Genomic DNA, 22,324 nt, shown 5'->3' on the forward strand with positions numbered 1-22,324 from the left:
CATCAACTTTATCAGAGCAAGCCAATTAAATCATACAAAAATATCATGGGACATAATACTGATAATGTCTGCAATGAAAACTTTTATACACATTGGGATTCAGAAAGGAATGATTAAAATGTCACAGTTGCAAGTGAAAAGGGTTTTTTTTTTTTTTTTTGTAAATCTCTTTTTTATTGAGGCATAAAAGTTTGAGGGTACAGAAAAGAAGAGTGGAGACAATAAAGTTTCATACATATCGGGGTCATTACAATACCATGTACATCATCTCTAGACATTTGTTAGCCTCATTTTATAATTTTTCCGTTTTTGTGCGCAGGGTTTAAACACATAATATTTGCCATGCCGCAACAGTTACAAACAGTAAAGCGTGAGAATTGTGGCATATGATGGTGCTGCACATTTTTAAGACGATAAGCCAGTAAAGAGGGGCCATATTTTGTGTACATTTGTTATGCTAAAGCGGTTAATTCACATGCTAGGCTTGGTTCGTGTGAGTCTCGGCAGCTGGTGGGTCGTCAGTGGTACGATGGGGTTTCAGAAGGGATGCATCCTTGCTGCTAAGTGCGCGAATGCACCATACGCTGGGGTTGTGGTCATGGGACCCATGACTGTAATGGTCAGCTTGTGGGCCAATGTCTACGTGTGGTGTGGTTGCATGCTGTTTATGTCGTGTTAGCCTAAGAGCTGGGTATCCCATAGGGGGTGAGCTAAGGCCTCATGATCGTGAGGTGTCTAGTCACCCGGTGTATTGGGTTTGGTTTCTCCTTACCTAGGGAGTAGCGAGGGGGGGGAGGTGTGTGGAGAGGGTCAGGGTTCCCTCAGTGACTGTGCGTGGCAGTAAATTAACATTCTCTAGTTATGAGGGAATTCGCCACTGCTGAGACCCTAGCCTTGGTTGTGGTGCCTGGGGGTTGTCGTGTCTCCATATTTATGTGAATGGGGTACAGTAACGCAAAGGTGAGTTTGGGATGGGGGAAGAGAGGGATAATAATATCATAGAATAAAACATCATCGGTTGAGAGCCGTATATAAAGTCCCAATCAGACAGTCCTATAAGTTGAGGACCAGCAGGTCATGCAAGCAGGTCGCCAATCTGGCAAATAGTCCTTCAGGTCGGGTCGTCACTCGAGCTGATTCCTGGTGCTGCAGCTCCCGCAGCTGTCGATCTCGGAATGAAGGCTGGTGCGTGTATCGGGTCCCAGATGGAAGTGGGGTGGGGTGCTCTTGCTTGTGTGTTTACCGGTGAGTGGTTTAGGCCCAGGGCTGTCAGGAACGGAGTTGCGTCTTCAATCGAGGTGAGCGTATGTGGGCTGCCATTCAGGGTCACTGTCAGGGATCCATTCATGCCCCATCTGTAGGCCATATTGGCGGAGCGGAGAGTGCTGGTCACAGGCGTGAGCGTTTTACGCCATAAGAGAGTCGCCTTTGTGAGGTCCTGATAAAATGTCAGGGACGCCTCTTCGAAACTCAGAGGTGTTTTCCCCTTAATCGCCGTCATTATCAGGATTTTGTCATGGGCTGTGGCACATCGAAGAATGACATCTCTCGTCACCTGGGTGGAAGCCCCCGCAGGACCCGGTAGGCGGTAAATTCCTGCAATGTTTATTTTTTTGGCAACCGTCTGGGACAGGATGGAAGTCAGCAATCGTCTGACATAGTGGGGCAGATCGTCTACCGTAACTGTCATTGGGATGCCTCTTACTTTGATGTTGGTACGGCGTTGACGGTCCTCCATGGCCGTGATTTGAGCAGTGATGGCCCTGTGCTGGGACCGGACCTGGTGCACTGTAGTTTGGAGCTCGGTCACCTGTAGTTGGAGATCTGCAATATCTCTCTCCGAGGTCTGTACCCGGTCCGTGATTGCTTTCATGTCCGTTTTTATGGGAGCGAGTTCTTTCGCCAGTATCTTATGAAAGTCCGTTAAGAGGACCTTCAGGTCGTGTCTGGTTGTCGGTGTGCAGTCGGCGGGTTCCGCAGGCGCCATCGGGTGAGTGGCTACCGATCTATCAGCCCCAGTTTGCTCGTCTAAGTGTGTGGAGGTGTTAGGCCGCGGGGTAGTGACAGGCCGCTGAGCCTCTGAAGGAGCGGGTTGGGGTGGCGCTGGCCGCTGAAACATAGTCCCAATATCCCTGTTATCCATCGCCGTGTTCTTCTGTGAGCGGCGGCCCATAGCTGGCATGTGGGCCAGGGTGTCGGGTAAGATGTGAGGGTAGTCGTCGCTCACCTGCCGCGTGAGCAGCGTCTCCAGGCCTGAGAGGGATAACGCGGGGTAGGCCCCAGTTCTCCTCTTCCGTCTTGGCTGGGTCTTTGGTTGAAAAAAGGGCATCTATCGCCTCAGGAGTCGATGCTCGTTGTGGCTGGCTACTTTTGCGGTCAGTATGGGTTCCCACTTTCGGGTTATTTGCGTTTTTGGGTGTTTGCGCTGAGGAGCTCACAAGCATGGCGTCCGTGCAGGATGGTGGTCAAGCTCCGCCCCCGAAAAGGGTTTTTTAATTAAAGATATCTAATGGTTGTAAAATTATTTTTGTTTTTACATTTTCACTAGTTTTGTTCTCCCCACATCCTGCATTTACATGCCCTACAGGGCACGGTGTCTAAATGTAACCCCTGCCGTGTACAAATGGCGCATGCTTACACACAGCACTGCTTAAGGAATTCCGGAGTTTGCATGTTCTCATATGGTACATTTTTTTGTAAATGCCCGAGCGTACATAAATATGATCAAAGAATCATGGCTCGACAAAGTCCCCCACAGCACAAAAGTGCAGCACTTTTTTGTTGCTACAATTGTGCTTACTGGGGTGTTGGAACATGGAACTGCCACTTCCAGGAAAAACACTATCCCACTTTATTGTTATCAACTTGAGCATGAAAGTATTTTTTTTAGAATCCAATATTGAAAATAAAAACTGCACACCAAGCTTGACAAATGTATGTTTTCTAAAGCTGTATAGAATACAAATTAGTCTCACCTAAGCAGCTGTGTTCACTGGTAACAAAAGGTATTTAATGAAGAGTGGGAAATACTTTTGTCTCCACATTATCTCATTCTCCTTATGGAGGGGCCATGTGTAGAAGTGATTGAAACAAATGTTTGCAAACTACGTTTACCCAATATAAAACTTTTACCATGATGCTCAGTGCTCAACACTGAAATAGAGGACAGGGCAGAGTTCAAATAGCCAAATAAGGCAGATGGTAGGTGGGATGGCATTCAGACCAGATCGAGGGCAACACTAGTTATTTAGAAAGTGTTCAGGGTTATTCAACAAAGTGTGAATTGTTGGGAAATCAAAGAAATGTTCAAACTTTTAATCAAAACAGCCCACAAAATATACAGCAAGCATGAAGAATATTTCCAGTTTGATAATGTTGATGTAAAATGTGAAATTCACGTTGAATTCCAGATAATTTCTGTTTTAGTTTAACATGCAAAACGATCTTGTTACAAGGCTACACATTTAATATGTTAAGAGAATGTGGAAAGATTATAGGGGCTGTGGAGAGTGGGGAAAAGCACGTTGTATGGATACTGTGGCACTACAGATGTTTTGGACTACATCTCCCATGATGCTTTGCCAGCATTATGGCAATAAGAGCATTATGGAAGATGTAGTCCACAACATCTGTAGTGCTAAGAGTTTCCTATCCCTGATCTAAGTGGTTATGAACTAGGTGTGAATATATGGGTTCATTTAGTAACAGCTGTTGGCCATAGATATCTTTTAAAATTATTTTAATATATCACAAAGGCAGGTAGCAAAATCACATTAAAGTCCAAATTGACAAAAATAAAGTATAACATGGAATTTCCTGAGGTAAACATAAGCTGCAGATGCATCTATTACATCTCAAAGTTAATGACTGCCATTTACTACCCTCATCCTTACCACATGATTCAAACAAGAGTTGTTACCAAACGGAGCACCAATTTGGAGTTTAAATGGCAGTTTCTCTGTGTTAAATCCAGTGTATGTACTAACATTTGCACAATACAGAACTTTTTTTTACTGTAATATAACACAATGTTGTGGTACGCTGCAGAAAATGTACACAGCTTTGTTGTTTGTGGTCAAATACCAGCATTCCTATCAGCTCTTATCTTAAAATGTTAAAGCAAAGTTCACTTGAGGAGATGTAAAGGCGGGAATAATATTTAACATTATGAAATACTGTACAAGCAAACACACGCCTTGCCCATAGTACAGCAACACATTCCTTTGTTTAGGGATTAATGCTGAAGCTACTGACATTTCTACCAGAGTTTAATTCGGGGCACAGAGGGAGTGGAAAGAGAATGGGCACAGAATTCATACGCCAACGTTTCTACCATTAAGGCATCAACATTAAAATGTTAAAATGTCTTAAGGCAAAGCTTGTTGCAGTTATCCATGCCTCACTCAGATAATAAATAATAAACCGTAGGACAGAAAGGAAATGAGGAGAAAGTTGCACATATTGGTGTTTAATCACTAAATGGTGAATTGACATATAAAATCCAAAATAAAAGGTAAAATAGCAGTCAGAAAACTTCTCCAAATCAGATGAGTCAAACAGTATTTGGGCTAATTTGCTGTATTTTACAGTTAGTGCACTAAATAGTGAATACATTAAATTGTCGTCTTATATGTTATTCAACATATATATATATATATATCAATATTAGGGAAACCATAAATGTAGATCATAGTTTGTAAATTTGCCCTTTGCTGTGTTCTATTGGAAAGATGTATTTGGACTTGATTAACTTTGAAGAGAAATGAGAGACCGTTTATTATACTGAATGGGTTACTAGACTTAAACAGTCACAATGACTCAGCTCCAGTAATAATGCAAAGAGAATTACCGTATGTAATCATCTTTGCTGATTTACACAGACAGTCATATAATCCCGTAATCGTTAAGGACGGAGGTAATCTGTACCAAAACCAAACCCAGAATTTGTGCTACGTGCTTGTTCGGGTTTCTCTTTAAATGCACCCATACATATCATATATCGTATCCTTTATGTATACCTAATACAGCACTAAGTATTGATAAAATGTTTAAAACGGGGGGGATGGAAAAATTTAAAATGTATTATTTTTTTTTTACAGTTTTGCTTATAAACTAAAGAAAAATAACTAAAAAATAGAGTCACATATCAGTCCTAACTGATAAATACCTTATACATCTAGGTTCTAAACTCCTTTTTGTAGATTACAATTAAAGGAGCACTATAGTGCCAGGAAAACAAACACTATAGAGCCGCGTGCACATTTAAACCGCCCATAGGAAAGCATTACTCAATGCTTTCCTATGGATGTCCAGCACCTTCTCAGTATGATTTGAACAGTGAGAATCGCGGAAGCGCCTCTAGCGGCTGTCAGTGAGATAGCCACTAGAGGCTGGATCATGTGAATTTTTAAGCTATTTTTGGGGGGGAAATAAGTGTGCAAAACCTTACCTGGCTTTGTCAAAGAATTTCCCTGTGTATGCCATGCCACAAGCTGCACCCAAACCTTGTCCCAAGGATCCTGTGGCCACATCTACAAATTCTTGTTTCTAAAACATAAAGAAAAAAGTTACAGATCAGAAGAATATATAACACAGTTTACATTGTTTCTGCGGTGTAATAGAATGTAACTGACTTCCTGTTTTACAGCCTGTGGCTCAAGAAGTGGTCTGAATAGAATATGTAAAAGCAATTGTTCAAAGTGGATTTCAAATGTTAAGAAACACTATAGCACCAGGAATACTAACTCCTTAACGTCCTAGTCAATGTTAAGGTGACCGCCATCCCCCAAGGGTTAAAAAGTTGTTTTACTTACCTTTTATCCCATGCCGTGCTGCTCTTTGCGGCTTGCCCGCCTCTTAGCTGACATCACAAGCTTGATGAACTCCCATAAGAAAGCATTGGGAAGCTATGAGCATGCAGCGCCAATCAGATGTTCTCTATGTGACCATTCGATTGAAATAGCCCAGTTTTACTCTGCTGTTTCAGAGCCACTAGAGGCATTGTAAGCACACAGTGTAAGCACACAGCAATGTTTTCACTTGCAGGGTTAAAACAAGGGGAACATGTCTATCATGTCCCTTTAAAGTGCCACGGTCACTCCCCCCTCCCCCTGCAAAATGAGTGTTTCATACAGGTGGAGTCTTTATGAAATCCTCATATGGACTGTGTTCACTGAAATTCCAACTCCGTTATAAAACATACTGCGAGAAAGTGGGGACTACTTTGTCTCAGTAATTTTCTTACACCTGAAACTACAAGTGTCTACAAGTGTCCATCCCCCAGCAATTGGCTCTGTCTATGGAAGTATCACGGGACCCCCATAGACATCAGTGGTATAACTCCCACGCATGTGAGCAGAAGAGACTGGCCAAAAAAAGATGGCGATGCCCACGAGGGACATTTTCAGGTAAGTTAAAACTCACTTCTGGTTGTCCCTCTAGTGGCGATGTCACCGCTGGGTGTCTTTGCAAATTACAACTCAGCAATATCGGATTTCAAGTTCATGGTGTTCTAATAAGGTTCTTAAGTGGAATTATCATGGGCTAGCTTGAATACACACACAAAATGCATTATAAACTAGCTTTAAAGCATACGCAGTCAATAAAACGCCTGCCTAGTTACAAAATCATAAATTGCATACGCCTGACACAGAGGCAATTTTCCAAGTTTTTGGCAGGTCCTTTTCTATCCTAACATAATTATTGCTCATATAGGATTGAACCACTTCATGGCATATCCATGATCTGAGACCATCTGCTGTTCAAGCTTGTAACAGAGCCCTGTAATGAGGTACCTATGACAGGAAGGGAGTAACATCCGAGGATTTGGTTAATCTTCTAACATAACATATAACAGGAAGGCATCTCTCACCTGGATATTCAGACATCATTATTGAGCTGAAGGACCAGTAGATCCAACATCAATAATATAGCACACTGCATTCCAAACTATCTTTAACCCCTTAAGGACTTTCCGTCATGACTCCCTTTTATTCCAGAAGTTGTGTCCTTAAGGGGTTAAAGCCAGTAATATCTTGGGTACAATAATGAGGGTTACCAAAATTGTCTTACCTAAGATCAATGTATTGAGAGTTAAAGCTAATTTGGAACTGATATAGACAGACAGAATAATCCTATAAGGACGGCTAAATGTGTGATTTAAACAGCAAAACTGAGAATCTTCTGTAACACCTTAAATAGCAGATACTCACAGGCACTGGGTGACCTTCAAGGATGGAGTCAATTTTCCTCAAATTTAGAAGCTCAGATTCTGGCAGAAAACCAGCTTCTGCCCAGGCAGCATACAGAATCGGAGCTGCGTGACCCTGAAAAATACAAGAAATAGTGAGTCTAACTTTCTCACACCACGTTTAATCATATTTTTGTGTTAGCAAAGACAAAACATAAACAGAAATTTGTAGACAGAGAGATATGGTAAAACAAACAGATTACATTCCACCAGTCTACAGTCATAAAAGGATTCCCATGCGATGGTTACAGCGAAAGTAAACAATCTGCACTAGTATTGCCATAATTTAGGCTTTAAATGTGTGAGATGTATTTATGAATTTATTTGGACTTCTGTTTTATGCAATAGTTCATGAAATGACAGTATGAACAAGTCAACTTTCTCACAAGATGTATCAACAAGAAAATGAAAGTTCATACATTAATGGTATGAACCGTCCCCGAAGAACTGAGATTGTCTGACAGCATGTGTCAACAAGAGATTATTAGCAGACTCACAGTACAGATGTTGTTCGACACAATTTCAGCAGACATACAGTGCTGAGCTTTGTAACTGTATGAGCTATAGCCTTGTGATTTAGAATATTGTTTTTCATGCAGGCAGTAAGGATTCGATTCTTTGTATACAATAAACTGAAGGAGAGACTGCAATCATGCCACAGTAGTAATACATTGCAATATTACATAGTTGTTTAGCTTGAAAAAATAATAAAGTCCATCAAGTTCAACCATGAAAGGCAATTCTTTTGTGCTGTTGATCCAAAAGAAGGCAAAAATCCAGTTGTAGCCATTTTGAATAATGATACAAAAAGTGAAAAAAATCCTTCTTGACTCCATAATGACAATCAGATTTCTCCTTGGATCAACAACCTGTTTACATACACATCAATTGTACCCTTGAATATTCTGTTTATGCAAAAAAACATCCTTTATTTTATCGCATTCTTTATTTATTATTATTAATTTTATTCTGCATATAACAGAATGTCAAGAATACTGCATTTTTTTACGTTTAAAAATACAGAATAAACAGCAGGAGCACAGATCTATTTCAGAATAACAGAGCGATAGAGAAGCTGTAACACAGAACTGTGTATATAAAAACCACTGGATGAATTAACTAAGAGAGGTGCTCAATAGGGTACCATGGTAAACACTTAATAGCATTGTTCTAAACATGGAAAGCAGAATGCCCATCAAGATTATGAATGAGGGAGTCTGGCAGTGAGAGAGGTCTGTGGGCAAGCACACTCGCAGTTCAGCAGGCTGTGCAGTCAGAGCTTGCAGCTGCCGAATATTGCATTAGCGGTGCCATGAGGAAAAGGCCTGTGTAGCGGGTGGGCCATGTGGAGAGTGAACGTGCCTGTTGGCCTGGATACGGAGTGAGTAGTACCGGACACAAGGGCCCGAGTGTTGTGGCACTGCCGTTCGCATTGCCTCCCTGGGAACGCGTGGGGGATACCTATGCAGGTGTTGTCGCCCTGCAGAACGGATCCGCAGAGCCTCAACTAGGCCAGCAGAAGTGGAGGTAAGTCCATGCGCACAAATCTTTGCCCAGAAGGTCGCACAGATCTGATTGAACCCCAAGAGGATCGTTCTACGTGTATAGATGACTGTGGGCAGGCGCCCCTGGTCATAGGCCCCAACGGGGCTATCTTAGGAACCAGCTTATGGTGCTCCTATAACGCTGCCAGAAGAGGAGCAGAGGTGTTAATTTCTATATGAGCAAAGAGAAATGCTGCACATACAGACTCCACTGCAAATCAATGAAATGGTCATGTTCTTGGAGTAAGCGTTTAAGTGCCATTTGGTAATTTTAAAACATGGAATATATTTTTTTTAGCGTAGAATCCAACATGTTAAAGGTTTTCTCCAACCCTTTTACATGGGCAGTAGAATAATGCCCATTTGGCATTATTCTATATGCTCCTCCCCCTACCTCCCAAAAAGCCTAAAGAGTGTTTTAAACTGAATTTTACTCACCTTAATCCAATGCTGGGACCAGCTCTGCAGCGCTGCTCAGCACAACCCCATCAGACCTCACAGGAGCCGCATAGAGGTCTCATAGAGAAGCCTTTGATTGGACCATTTTACTGGTTTAGGGCACAGTGTTCTAGGCTGCCCTAATTGTTTTACTATGTCTTTAACTAACCAGTGTGTAATGCATACTTGAAAAATACCTAATCAGTACAACAAGGTGCTTAGAATCCCCAGCGATCATATCAAATCACTTTATGAATGCTCTAATATAAATCGGGATCCATCCTGGTGTTGAGGGACTGCCTTCATCTTGGGTGCATTGATAATGAGGAATTAACTTTGGACAAAATTCACCCTGATAACACGATATAAATTCTGCATTATCAAACCAGCAAGAAGGGGTTAGTCCTTCTGTGGCAGGAAGTCAGTGTGTGAGGACATCTAGCAAGCTGTAGTCATTTGGTTGCTTAGAGTACCTCTTTAAGCTTTAGTGAAAATGCCGAGAGAAAGCTATATTTTTATTGGATTATTGGTGAGAGCCTAGGACTATGCAATCTACAGTGTGGGCACACAGTTCTTGTTTGGGCAAGAAAAGAGAGAGGTCATTGGCACACAGAAGGCATTATAAGAAATTGATATTAAACAGCTCGCCATCACAACATACCTTAGACATCACAAAACGGTCATTGCTTGGGTTTCTTGGATCTTGGGCTTTATACTTCATGGAATGAAAAAACAGCACAGACATAATCTCGGCCGCACTGCAGCATGATGTTGGATGCCTAAGAGGTTAAAAAAATAATAATATATGAATGTCTGTACAGAATTTTAATTATTTGGTAGATAATACTCCAAAAATAAAGGTCACATTATTTCTGACAATATTCTCTCAGCTGTACAACAATTCTTCAGGAAAATAGATCATATAATCAGTACATTATGGCATGCAGTACCAGGCACCTACTTTTCCTATGCAAATAGGAATAGGATAGGTGTTTAATATTTTGACGGCATAACCCTTGTGGCTGCAAAGCATCACATGATTTGGTTCTACTTGTTGGAAATGCGTGATTTAGGCATTTAAAAAAAAAAAATTCACCAAAATGAGAATGATCATGAATTAAAAATGAATTCAAATAAATTCTGAATTATATTAAATTTAAAACCTACTTGCAAATTTAAGACTAATATAGTCAAACTGTGAGAACATCCGAGTCGGAGAATTTGTGACGTTCAATTCATTAGAATATAGAGTTTTGTGAATGTACTTCAAAGTGAAGCCTGTAAAAACTGATCTGGAAAAACAATAAACCAAATCATGTGTGTTTTTAGTTAAAAGAACATGCCCTCAAGTTTGAAATTCACTATGAATTCCTGTCATACTTTTGTGAACAATCCTGAATGTTTTATTTGAATGTATTTTCGAGTATTGTATAGAATACAAAATATAAGGAATAAAGGTTAAACAGCAAGTCGACAAATGAATGCTTAGCTTTATGTGTATATGATCCTTTTATACCACAAGTGAGTTAGGTGGCAGAGAATTTTGGTAAATGTAGTCCAAGAATAGCTCATAGACTATACTTGGACACACCTGCTTTAAATACGTGTTTAACTATACACACCTTGATTTGCTTTGGACCCAAAACTAATACAGTTAAATGAATATTCAATACAAGGTATTATACATATGTTCTGATAGCCTTCATGCAAGTAAAGACTAGAATATACAATTCATGCTGAAAGTAATTAGTGCCCTTTTGTTTAAAAAATGATTACTCATCCTTACAGTACAGAGAATGAGTCCGTTCCAAATCTTGCACTGCAAACAGTTACTTTTGTTAGCAGAATTCAACCAATGATTAGTCACAGCACTCAAAATGCGGATTACCATTCCTAATGCTCCAAATGTCACCATACGCATAGCCATGTCACTTTATGAATGTAACCAATCTGAAACAGTGAACACATTAAAAAAAAAAAAAAAAAAACGTAAAAACCATACAGACGACTGAAATCTTCAGGTATAGTTTGACAATACGGATTATTTCATTGGGAATTGTTAAATAACTTGCAAGCTGCATGGATGCATTGGTGTTAATGCAATAGCCCATTGTACCATTACCTGTATGCATCCCTAAATTCAATTATACCCACTCAATTGCAGCAAGTGCATTCAAGTTTCTAATCTGCTTCTCTAACAGTGAGAATCCAGAATATACCCCTCCATTGATTATATTGTTCCAGTGGAGAGAGGGATCTATAATATACTTCATTGTGTGCCTGCCAGCAAGTTAATCGTGTGGCCTGTATTCAATAAGGGCAGCAAATTAAAAGTTGCTACCTGCAGTTTGTATAATTCATATGCTACAGGAAGAAAAAATGGCTACTTCAACCCTTATAATCACTATAGCCCGCTATAGCTTTAGCCCCATAACGTTTTTTGTTTTAAAGTGTTACCCTGCATATAAAGCCTCGCGGTACCATGACCACCTCAAATCCCTGCAGTGATACCAGTGCGTGGAGTAACCCTTTAAATAACAAGCGTCACCTCGAAATAGGTTTTAATATTAAGATTCTTTCATCAAGCATTGAAAGAAATAGATTTGTGTAAATGAGGTATATGTAACAAAAAAAAAAAATTGTGAAAAACTTATCACTACCTTTAGTATATAAGCATCCTCGTCATATACTGTACATACACTTTGGGTCGCAGAGTGTTAGAAAAAAAACAAAAAAACAGTCGTTGTGGTCTCCCCCGCTAAACTCCATGCACTGAGACAAGGAAGACCATAGAGAATAACTAGTGTCTTTTTGTTTTATTTACATAGACTTCATTTCAAAAATTCTATTTCCTTTCAATACTTAATGGATTATTAAAATAATTTTGAAGTGACAGTTTATACATGCAGACCACAAACATAAGGAAGTTGTGTGTATTTAGAAAAACATAGTGTATATGGCGACACCATGTTTCAGTGCGGACATTGAATGTTTCAGAACATGAAGAAAGTTCTTCAGCGATTGGATATCAGTGGAAATATTCTAGATGATTATCAGAACAGTTCATTTCCATTACAGAGGACAAATTATTCCAAACTGCTTGTAATCACATAAATGCAGACTCAGGGTGAATAGCATTTTTTCAACAAGACACAAAGAGAATGTTTATTTAGAAGCCAGTCTACCCACTGGGCATGAAAAAAGGAGGGAAAAAAACATTCAGCAAACCTTGCAGAAACAAAAGGGGAGGGGGGTAGCGGGGGCCTTATTAAAGAGACAATGCCCCTACAATACAGTTTTAGGGTAACTTTAAATGAGCTAGGAAATTGCTAATTTGTATACAGTATATACATTACACCTCTATCGAATGAAACATTTCAAGTTCATTTCCAAGATCTACTATATAGCTGGATACACAATACCGTCATTCTGATGAGGAGCTCAAGCCTGATTAAAGGTAATAAATAATATTTTTAAAATAAATATGACATAATGTGAATATTGTGTATGAAAAGAATTGACACACACACACAAATATTTTTTTTTCTATTATTTTTAATTTAAGTCTACCCAGCCTCCCTACCTTTCCCAGGGTCCAATGGGGGGCTTGTGTTATCTCCATGCTCTTCCAAGTACTGCTCCCTTGCACGCTGTTTAGTAACGCTGGAGCCGGAGTGATGTCATAACCCAGCTGCCACTATCAACACAGGGCACGAGAGGGAGCAATGCTGTAAGATCATTGTATACGGAACACAGAAGATACATTGGACACTGTAATTGGGCAGAGTAAACACCTGACGTCCTAGGTTGCAGGTCCGAACTCTGCCTTAACACACAGCCAGCTGTCTCCTGTGGTGCGCTAAGCTGGCCAGCTCTTGGCGTATTGCCTGCCTTTAGTATTCACACCCCCTGTGGTATGCGTACCACTGGTTGAGAAACAAGGCAGTAAACCACAGTGCGCTAGAAAACAGAAGGTGTGTGTTTCAAGAAGGAAAAGCATTAATTAAAGGACCACTATAGGCACCCAGACAACTTCAGCTCAATGAAGTGGTCTGGGTGCCAGGTCCAACTAGGGTTAACCCTGCAGCTGTAAGCATAGCAGGTTCAGAGAAACCCTAGTGGCTGTCTCACTGACAGCCGCTAGAGGCGCTTCCACGCTTCTCACTGTGAAAATCACAGTGAGAAGACGCTGATGTCCATAGGAAAGCATTGAGAAATGCTTTCCTACAGACTGGTTGAATGCGCGCGTGGCTTTTGCCGCGCATGCGCATTCAGTCCTGACGTTGGAAGAGGGAGGAGAGTTCCCCAGTGCCGAGGGAGTCCTGCGCTGGAGAAAGTGGGACCCTGAGGGTGGGGGTCCTAAAGACCCGAGTTTGTTTTCCTGGCACTATAGTGGTCCTTTAAGAAGCAAATCTCTTTCTGGGGATCTTCTCTATAAATACATTTTTCGCACTACTGCACCAGATGAATCATACATATTGAAGGGCAACACTTTTCGTGTCGCCACTCTTTAAAAGGGTCCATGGTGAATCTTGCAGCAAAATGCAGAAGCTGAGGTTTTTAGTTGAAAAGTATCTATACAACATTTCAGCACTGGTGTTAACATCAATATTCTCTAAATATTAGTATGTATTTGTACAAATGACTATTTCCTTCTGCTCACTTCCCCCCCAATTGCACATATTACAACGACTCCATCCCAGTATTGCATGTGAGATCTAATTGTAATCTGCCAATCTGCTTCCCTAATAGATATTTCCATGGGTTGTGGTTTATTGCATTGTTACTTTTTCTCTTTTGAAAGAATTACTTAAGGTTTCAGACACACTGACTTCCTTTAAAATCCAGATGTACTTTCTGGTCAATAATAAAATGTTAGACTGACATTACAGGTAGTGTCAATATCAAGTCACAAAAGTGTATGGGGATACAGGAGTCTAGAATAACTATTGTATGGGGAACTTTAAACCAAATGAAAGCAGTTTACCTTTAAATGTCCGCTCCTAAATAAATTCTGTAAATTGTCCCTGAAAGCAGTCAAAGTTGCAAGATAGACATAAACAGACACAGAACATGAACGTATTCACTAAACACTAAATTATAATTATTTATATAGCACCAACATAATTCACAGCGCTGTACAATAGGCAAAGCAATTAATTTAATTTAATTAGCAAAATAGCCTAGATTAGGAATAATTCTCTATAGCCACAAGCATCATGGTATTGAATTTGTATCATTATTTTTTGTAATCTGTTTTCAATGTACTACAGTTTGGTCTTTTCTGGGTAAAAGAGATATTCACTAAAGGGAGAATTCAAAGGGAACTCTAAGTGAAGCTAAGCTTCTAGTTAAACTACTCTGGCATAATATTTAAAATTTACTTTGATTTCTCAATTTAGTGAATAATTCTGATAGTCCCAATGAGCAATTCACCAAAGTGTGAATGGTCAAGAATTCAAACTGAATATCACATTTTAGGCCGCTTGGAAACATTCTCCAATTCAACTGTTTTTCATCTGTTTTCCCCTAAAATATTACTTTGAATTACGAACCTTTCACAATTTATTGAGAAAAAAAACCTTGTGTAATGACTACACATGCAAATTACTTTTAGGAAGGATGATTCAGATAGTAAACGGATATTTAGTTTTTTTCATTTTTATTATTTATGTTTTAAGATTCCTAGTTGCTTACAATATTATTTTCTTTTATACCTAATTTCAGAAGTAAGATGAACACAAACTATAGGTAGGAGTCGTAGGACATACAGAAGTCTTTGAAAAAATATGGTGACTCCCTGTTGACAGTTCTATGTGAACACACTAAATATTAAAATACAACAACTAAAAAGAAAAAGGCAATATAAATGAAGGTAAAAAATAGCTATTACTTTTCGATATGCTAACCTACTAAAACAAATATAACTATAACACATACTAAGACTTGAAAAAAGAGAAGTGGAGATAGCCAAGTCTCATTCTCACATGAACAGGGCACCCAAGGCCAAAATATCTGAAGCTGAAGGACATCACTGAGTGCTTGTGTTTCCAGGGCAAATCACTTCACCATCTTGAAGGGTAGTATTTAAAGGATTACTATAGGGTCAGGAACACAAACATGTATTCCTGACCCTATAGTGAAAACCCACCATTTAGGTGGCTTGCCCCCTACCCCCCTCGGTTTCCTTAAAATGAATTAAAACTCACCTTACTTCCAGCGCCCCGCAGGGCTGCCAGTGCTGGCTCTGCCCCCTTGGTGACAATCAGAATTGCCGATTTTTAGCCAATCTAATGCTTTCCCATGGGTAAAGCATTGGATTGGATACAATCGGCAGGGGGAATGCCGTTTTGGCCAATCAGCACCTTCTCATAGAGATGCATTGAATCAATGCATCTCTATGAGGAAAATTCAGCGTCCCCATGCAGAACGTGGAGACGCTGAATGGCAGTGCTGCCTACTGTGCAGCACTGAGCCACGAAGCACCTCCAGCGGACATCTGAGGGACACTACCACTTATCTAAACTCATCCTTAAGAACAGTTCTGCTTAGCTCAGTGCAGGAAAATCCAGAAGCAAGCAGTGCAGACTCAGGTGCCAAGATAAGCTGTCAAACCCTTCTTATATGGTATGACAACTAGGGGGACTCCTGGTACCATAGCCACTACAGCCAGCTGTTATGCTGTTTGCAGCGTACCTTCAGGAACACACTTACAACGTTACAAGTCTATTGAGCACAAAGAATATAAGCATCCAGAAGGCTCCTTGTCATCTCTTTCTGATTGACTGCTTATGGGATAAAATGCATTATTTTCAGGGGCACTCTAAACATGATGATAACCCATACAGCTTACTGCAGTGTTTATGGTGGAAGCAGTCTTTGGGTTAAATCCCATATTATTAAACTCTGTGCATTACATTTATAAGAAGAAAAAAAGATAACAAAAACTGTATTTTATGTTTGATTTTATCTTTGCACCCATCTGTGAAACATGGGGCTGCTTGTTACACAGTGGAACCTTTAGCTCTACACTGAAGAAACAGAAGGATCAGAACATATTTCGGCTGTCTGGAGAGGGATACACTAATGCGTTTAGGCAAGGCAGACTATTCAGAGAGGCCGGAGGTTGCCGTGGGCCATCTGGCAAGCCTTTGTGTACTGGGCATCTCAAATTCCTGTTGCTCACCTATTTTGACTTTGGTACAGAGCGTTAAAAAAAAATGCTGAAATGATATTGCCCAAGGTTAGAATTCTTCTGTTTTTATTTCAGCTTCAATTCTTTGTTTTATTTGACTTGCAATGTGTTACCCGCCTTTATTTCCATCCATTAAGCAGGCTTTAACCCCCTTAAAGGAGATTGGTGAAGTTTTAGTTTAAATAAAGATAAATTGGCAATGGAATCTGTTGGGATTTCAAGTTTTTACCTTTTTAAATAAATCAAAGAATAGCTATATCTAGTATAACTAGTTGTACAGCCATAGATCTGTCACCGATGTAAGCCCTTATTCATACATGGCAGTTATCACAGACATCTTTCTACACAATGTGCACCATTCGCCTGTGATTACGCCAAGATGACTAGATATCAGCATGTATTGCATCATTTTGAATAAACCTCTGGCTCTAGAATTGTGTACCCGCAACAAGAACTAACTGGGACTCCTGGCACCCACAGCTGCTACAAGTTGGCACAAGATGGCACTGACAGTCTGCCATCGAGTTTGACTTGACAAAGACTGGTTGTAGGGCCGAAACGTTGTTTGTACTCATGCACTTCAAATAAAGTCTGCCTTTTAAGAAACATTCGGGTGTGCATAGATATTGAGGTTTCTACCAATGAGTTTGAATGAATTTACTTTCTCCCCTACAGGTGTCCGGTTCTTGCTTGTGTGGGTTTTTGCAGAAAATCTAAAAATGACACGGAAGACAAGTCCACTTCATGGCCTGTGATGGGTTATCCAATCATGAAATCCAAAATGGCCTGTTCCGGCGCATGCACAGCGATAAAAATAACCTACCCTGTAGGCATACCACATAGTCGATTCAGGTGCATGCGTAATACTACTGTGAGCATTTCCTACGCTAACACTGCGCATGCGCTGCTCAATGTCATAAATACTCGTCCCCTGTACACGCATTTACAGCGTTCCTCCACCAGAGCTCGTGCTGTACATGCAAATGGCACACAGTGAAAGTCCCATACCCCCATGTGAGATTAACCGACCTACAGCTCACTTCTGGTGCAGACACATAACCGGAAGTGGCGGAGTAGGTTTTTTGAAAAAACACAGGGGCTAGTGGCATACTCGGTACTTGTGACTTTGGCAGCCTGGGACTCAGTTCCAGACTGTCAAATGTCAATTATGTGCAAAAATAAAGCCTGCTGTCAGCGCACACTGCACACTAGAAACAGATAATATGATTCTTCATTTGCAAGTGGACTGTGTGTGCGTGACTCGCATGCACACAGTCACCTGGTTCTGCCTTGACTAGCCCTGCCTGCCTCCACAGTGACACTTTGTAAATTAAAATATTACCTCCCTCCCCTTCCACGTCTCATTCCTTATATTTCTAACACCCTGACTCTGTGAGATTCCCTCCTCTTATCCATCCACCCCCTCTACCCGTTTGTTTAGTTCCCTGCCTCACTTCCTCCTTCGATGTGCATGCGTCCATGCCCAATCAATGATCCACTATGAGGGGCATTTTATTGGGAAGGCGACAGGAAGATGACGTAGCGCCACGTCTAAAGAGGGACAATTTCAGATAGGTTTTAAACTGTTTAATAACCTTGTACAATGAAAATAGAGGGACCTAAAGGAAACTATGCACAAGACTTAATAAAGCACAAAATGGTTACCCCATTAATGTGTTGAAGTATCCCTTTTAATGGTTTATCACAAAGACATTATTATTTCTAAAAATCAGAATTACACACTGGCAATATGTTCTTAATTTATAATAAATGCTGCACTCCTACAACCGCACCTTATCTGACACTCCTTTACCAGGAAAGACAATCATTTTTACATGCAACATAATATTTTTTCCCCCCAGCATTGCGAAATGTGATATAAAATTAGGTTTCCTGTTCATGATAATGAATGGATGCTTCCTGCTGTACAAGTTTTTTTAAATTGGCCAATGAAGAAGTCAAAACTTCTGGCATTACTATGGTTAACAGCTTGGGAATGTATGAACATACAATTTGTACGTATTAACCCCTGCATTATATGTCCTTTAGAAAATCCAGAACAATCCTGCAAGTCATCATGAACCAACACAAAGACAAAATGAACAGTACCATGCAACACTTTGGAGTTTACTCACTACACTGGGAACGTAGAGACCATAAAAAGAAATATTCTTAAATGTAGCTGTTTTTTCCAACTCAGCTATTCATTTGTCAATTCTATTTTTATGAATAAATCTCACACTCCCTGATTTGAATAATTTTCAGAAGAGAATAATTTAATAACTTTTTTCTATAGCCATATCCTGATTATTTTATTTCTTTGTAAGTAAACTGCAAGTAACAACTCGCGAACACACATGTGTGTGCCTGGAGTCTGCCAAATTTGTGACTGTCTCTAAATGTGCTGATTGCTATAGAAAGCAGAACTTTTATACTTAGTAACAGAAACACCCCCGAAACACACACACAGTGATCTTTTCTGTTTCACTTCCATTAGCGCCACAGAGCTAACAGAAGAGACAGGAGACTGGGGTAGCGCACGCCTGGCTTTCTCCCTTCTCAATGAGCGGTTTTACAGCTCACAGAGTAGTATAGACATACCTTATTCATGCATGCACATGAGCATTCTCAATGAGAACACTCGGATTGGACTATTCCTTGACACAGACTGAAATACAGCAGGTCTGTAGCTTTTGCAAGCTATTTTTTTAATATACATTCATGTTTTCTTTGAGGGTATATGTTCTAATTTTTTTTTTTATTATTATTATTTTTTTTTTAGTGCAGTGTCCCTTTAATACAGAAAAGTAGGAGTCGTGCTCCATACAGATAATTTAGCTTCAATTTTGCAATAATTTAGCTTCAATAGTGCAATTCGGTTTCCATCTAACTGCAATTCTCACGTTTTGTGTTTAGCTGTCTTGGAAGAGTACATACAAATCAGCAGACAGAGTTAAGCATTAACAAAACAAAACAAAAATATTCAAAGCCTAGGCACAGTGTTGGCAGCGTGGCATTTTGGGTAATGCTAGCCAAAGGCGTCTCTTGCTCAGTTCTCCAACCGTTACAGAAGGTGTGTGCAATGTTTTGGAGAGCGCCCAATAAAACAAAACTTATTTTAATGAATAAACAAGGGTGGCACCACTACCGTACATTTCAACCCTGGCAGCTGAATTCAAAAGTTGCAAACTTCATCACAATTTGCTAAAAAAAAAAAAACAGTCAATATTAATATTAGGAAGCTGCATTATTCCCACCTTTAATTTAGCTACAAATATGCTTTCGTAAGGACTCTATGCAGCCCGGAATGAAGTGATAAACAAAAAGCTAAACATTCCAAAATACAGCAGTGCTAGCTTATGTCTATTATAAATAAAGTGCATGACAATAGGGGTGTTGATTTTAATAAAGTTATCCTCCCTCCATTTGTGAGCATAATATAATTTTGTCTGTTTTACAGGTAAATCTGTGGGTAAAGGGGTTATTCGGTAAATACGAAACGTGAGGAACTCTAAGCAAATTTAACATTTTAAGCCAAAGTAGCCAAACTAAAAACACTGCTGTAAAAACAAAATAAAAAAATTCAGCTATTTTGACCTAAATTTTGAAAGTCTCTTTGAATGTCACTGAATTCCTGATGCTGATTAATCCTCCAAATGCCTGATCACTTGTCATGCAAGAGTTAAAATACAGACATCACATCAGGACCAGTAGCCAGTCTGCTGTTCTTTGTAGAACTTTAGCATAATTCTAGTTTATTTTGATTCCATGAAATACCCAGACCTTATGTGTAGCAGTGCATAATAAATACATACATTTAATCTAAATTTACTGATTAGTAAAGTGTAGTATATCTCCTTGCACAGCTCTAAGGAATATGATTTTATTAAATAAATAACACGATTAAACCAGGAAGTGAAAAGATCTGCATTTAGAGGCTTAGGAACTATATTTCCCATGATGCTCTGTCAGCTTTTAAAATAAATACAGTTTTTAAACATGTTTATTGGAACGACTATCTAAACTCATTCACCCACTGGGAACATTAAAATGAATTTCAGGTATTATTTTAAAAACAAAAAGCATTATGTTAAAGGTATTTTACATACTGGAAACGAATCATTCCCCATATAAAATGAGATTATTGCTACACTTTCAATTTTCACCCCAATGGCACAACAGAGGTGAAAACTGTGAGGGATACCTGTGAGTGTGGCTCTGGGGGGTGTGACTCTGGTAAAAAGTTACCTGTAGTCTCCTTCCCCAGCACACCTTCCCTCATAGTAGGAGAGCACACAGACAGTACAGGAGAATGAGTGCCATGTGCTTGGAACACAGTGCAGCCCGCATCTCCCCCCGGGGGTAACCTGCAGGTGGTTCGCTCCATTTCACACCTATATAAAGCTGGGTCACTCACCCTGAGCCCGCAGCGGTGGTCGCCCTGATGGACAGTATCCGCAGACGGTTCGCCGTGTCTTTCAGGCCCTGCAGGGTCTGCTGGTCGGGTTTGTGATAATCCGCCATGGAGAAGGCTGATGCCGGGGATTAGGAAGGAGTGTGCAGGTAATGAGCGTGGAGTCCGGGCAGCTGGAGCAGACAGAAGCAAGGCACAGATGTGGGCAGCTGGGAGGGCGCTATAAAAGGATTCACAGAGGGGAGGTACTGACTGGGAGCGGGTGGGTACTGACAATGAGAGGGTGGATACTGAGTGACTGGGAGGAGGTGGGTACGAGAGAGGGCAATAGAGAGGTGGGTACTGGGTGACAGGGAGAGGGTGGGTACTAGAGAGAGGTGGGTACTGGGTGACAGGGAGAGGGTGGGTACTAGAGAGAGAGGGTGGGTACTGGGTGACAGGGAGAGGGTGGGTACTGACAATGAGAGGGTGGATACTGAGTGACAGGGAGGAGGTGGGTACTAGAGAGGGCACTTGAGAGAGGTGGTACTGGATGACAGGGAGAGGGTAGGTACTAGAGAGAGACAGAGAGAGAGGGTGGATACTGGGTGACAGAGAGAGGGTGGTACTAGAGAGAGAGATGGCACTAGAGGTGGGTACTGAGTGGTAGGCAGAGGGCAGGGATTTTAACTGTAAAAGGAGGGCAGAAAGATGAAGGAGAGGGAGGGGAGCTTTGAAGGACAGCCAGGGGAGGGACAGACAGAGGATCTAAATGGGGAGGGCCCTGGTGACAATGAATGATAGAGGAGTGCATGGGGCGAAGAGGGAGACAGCTACAGGAGACAGCTACAGCTACAGGAGACAGCTACAGGGAGACAGCTACAGTGAATGTGAAGTAAACATACTGCAGATAGAATGATATTAACCCAGATGTAGAGTTGGTGAATGAAGAGAATGGGAAACGAGCAATGAGACTGTTAGAATAAGTGAATGGGGAATAGTGAGATAAGAGAATGGTAGAAATAGTAAAGTGGTGTAGAAGAAAGACATAAAACAATGAACGAAAGATGGATTGGGGAATGAATGGGGCAGTGAATGAGGAAGAGGTTAGTGGATGCATTGGGGGACAAGCTGTGTGGGAAGTAAAACATTGAAACAGCAATAGAACGTTACTGGCAAATGTAGAATGTTCCAATATATAATTTTATTCCTGGAGAGACTGAGTAACAAAGATTGTTATTAATACTATATTTATTTTTTTTAGACTTTTTTGACAAAATACCAAAACATATCCACAATTTTTATGAAAAGCTCTTTTTTACGGTCTTGTTGCAATTCCAGCGCAATCAAAAGTTGTGTTGAGATTTGCCAATTGCAAGAGCTTTCACCACCACATCCTGTCACTTCCCATCAGCCGCTGGCTGCGTCTGCTTTTGCAACTAGGCACCATCTTGTGAGATGTTCAAAAGTCGCTTGTGACATCTTAGTGTACATGTGCGAGAGTA

General features: G+C 40.5%; 1 protein-coding gene across 1 annotated transcript in view; it reads right to left on the bottom strand.

The window, feature by feature from the left end:
* TKT (transketolase) overlaps positions 1-21,150 on the bottom strand; it is a 34,518-nt gene extending 13,368 nt beyond the window's left edge. The window contains exons 1-4 of the mRNA XM_063426912.1: positions 20,844-21,150; positions 9,893-10,010; positions 7,212-7,325; positions 5,450-5,547 (exon numbers count right to left, since the gene is read on the bottom strand). Coding sequence (XP_063282982.1) covers positions 5,450-5,547; positions 7,212-7,325; positions 9,893-10,010; positions 20,844-20,950 — 437 coding nt within the window. The 5' untranslated portion in view covers positions 20,951-21,150. The remainder of the gene's footprint in view (positions 1-5,449; positions 5,548-7,211; positions 7,326-9,892; positions 10,011-20,843) is intronic.
* Positions 21,151-22,324: the final 1,174 nt, after the last annotated feature.

The sequence above is a fragment of the Pelobates fuscus genome, chromosome 7, assembly GCF_036172605.1.
Source record: "Pelobates fuscus isolate aPelFus1 chromosome 7, aPelFus1.pri, whole genome shotgun sequence".
NCBI classification, from domain to species: domain Eukaryota; kingdom Metazoa; phylum Chordata; class Amphibia; order Anura; family Pelobatidae; genus Pelobates; species Pelobates fuscus.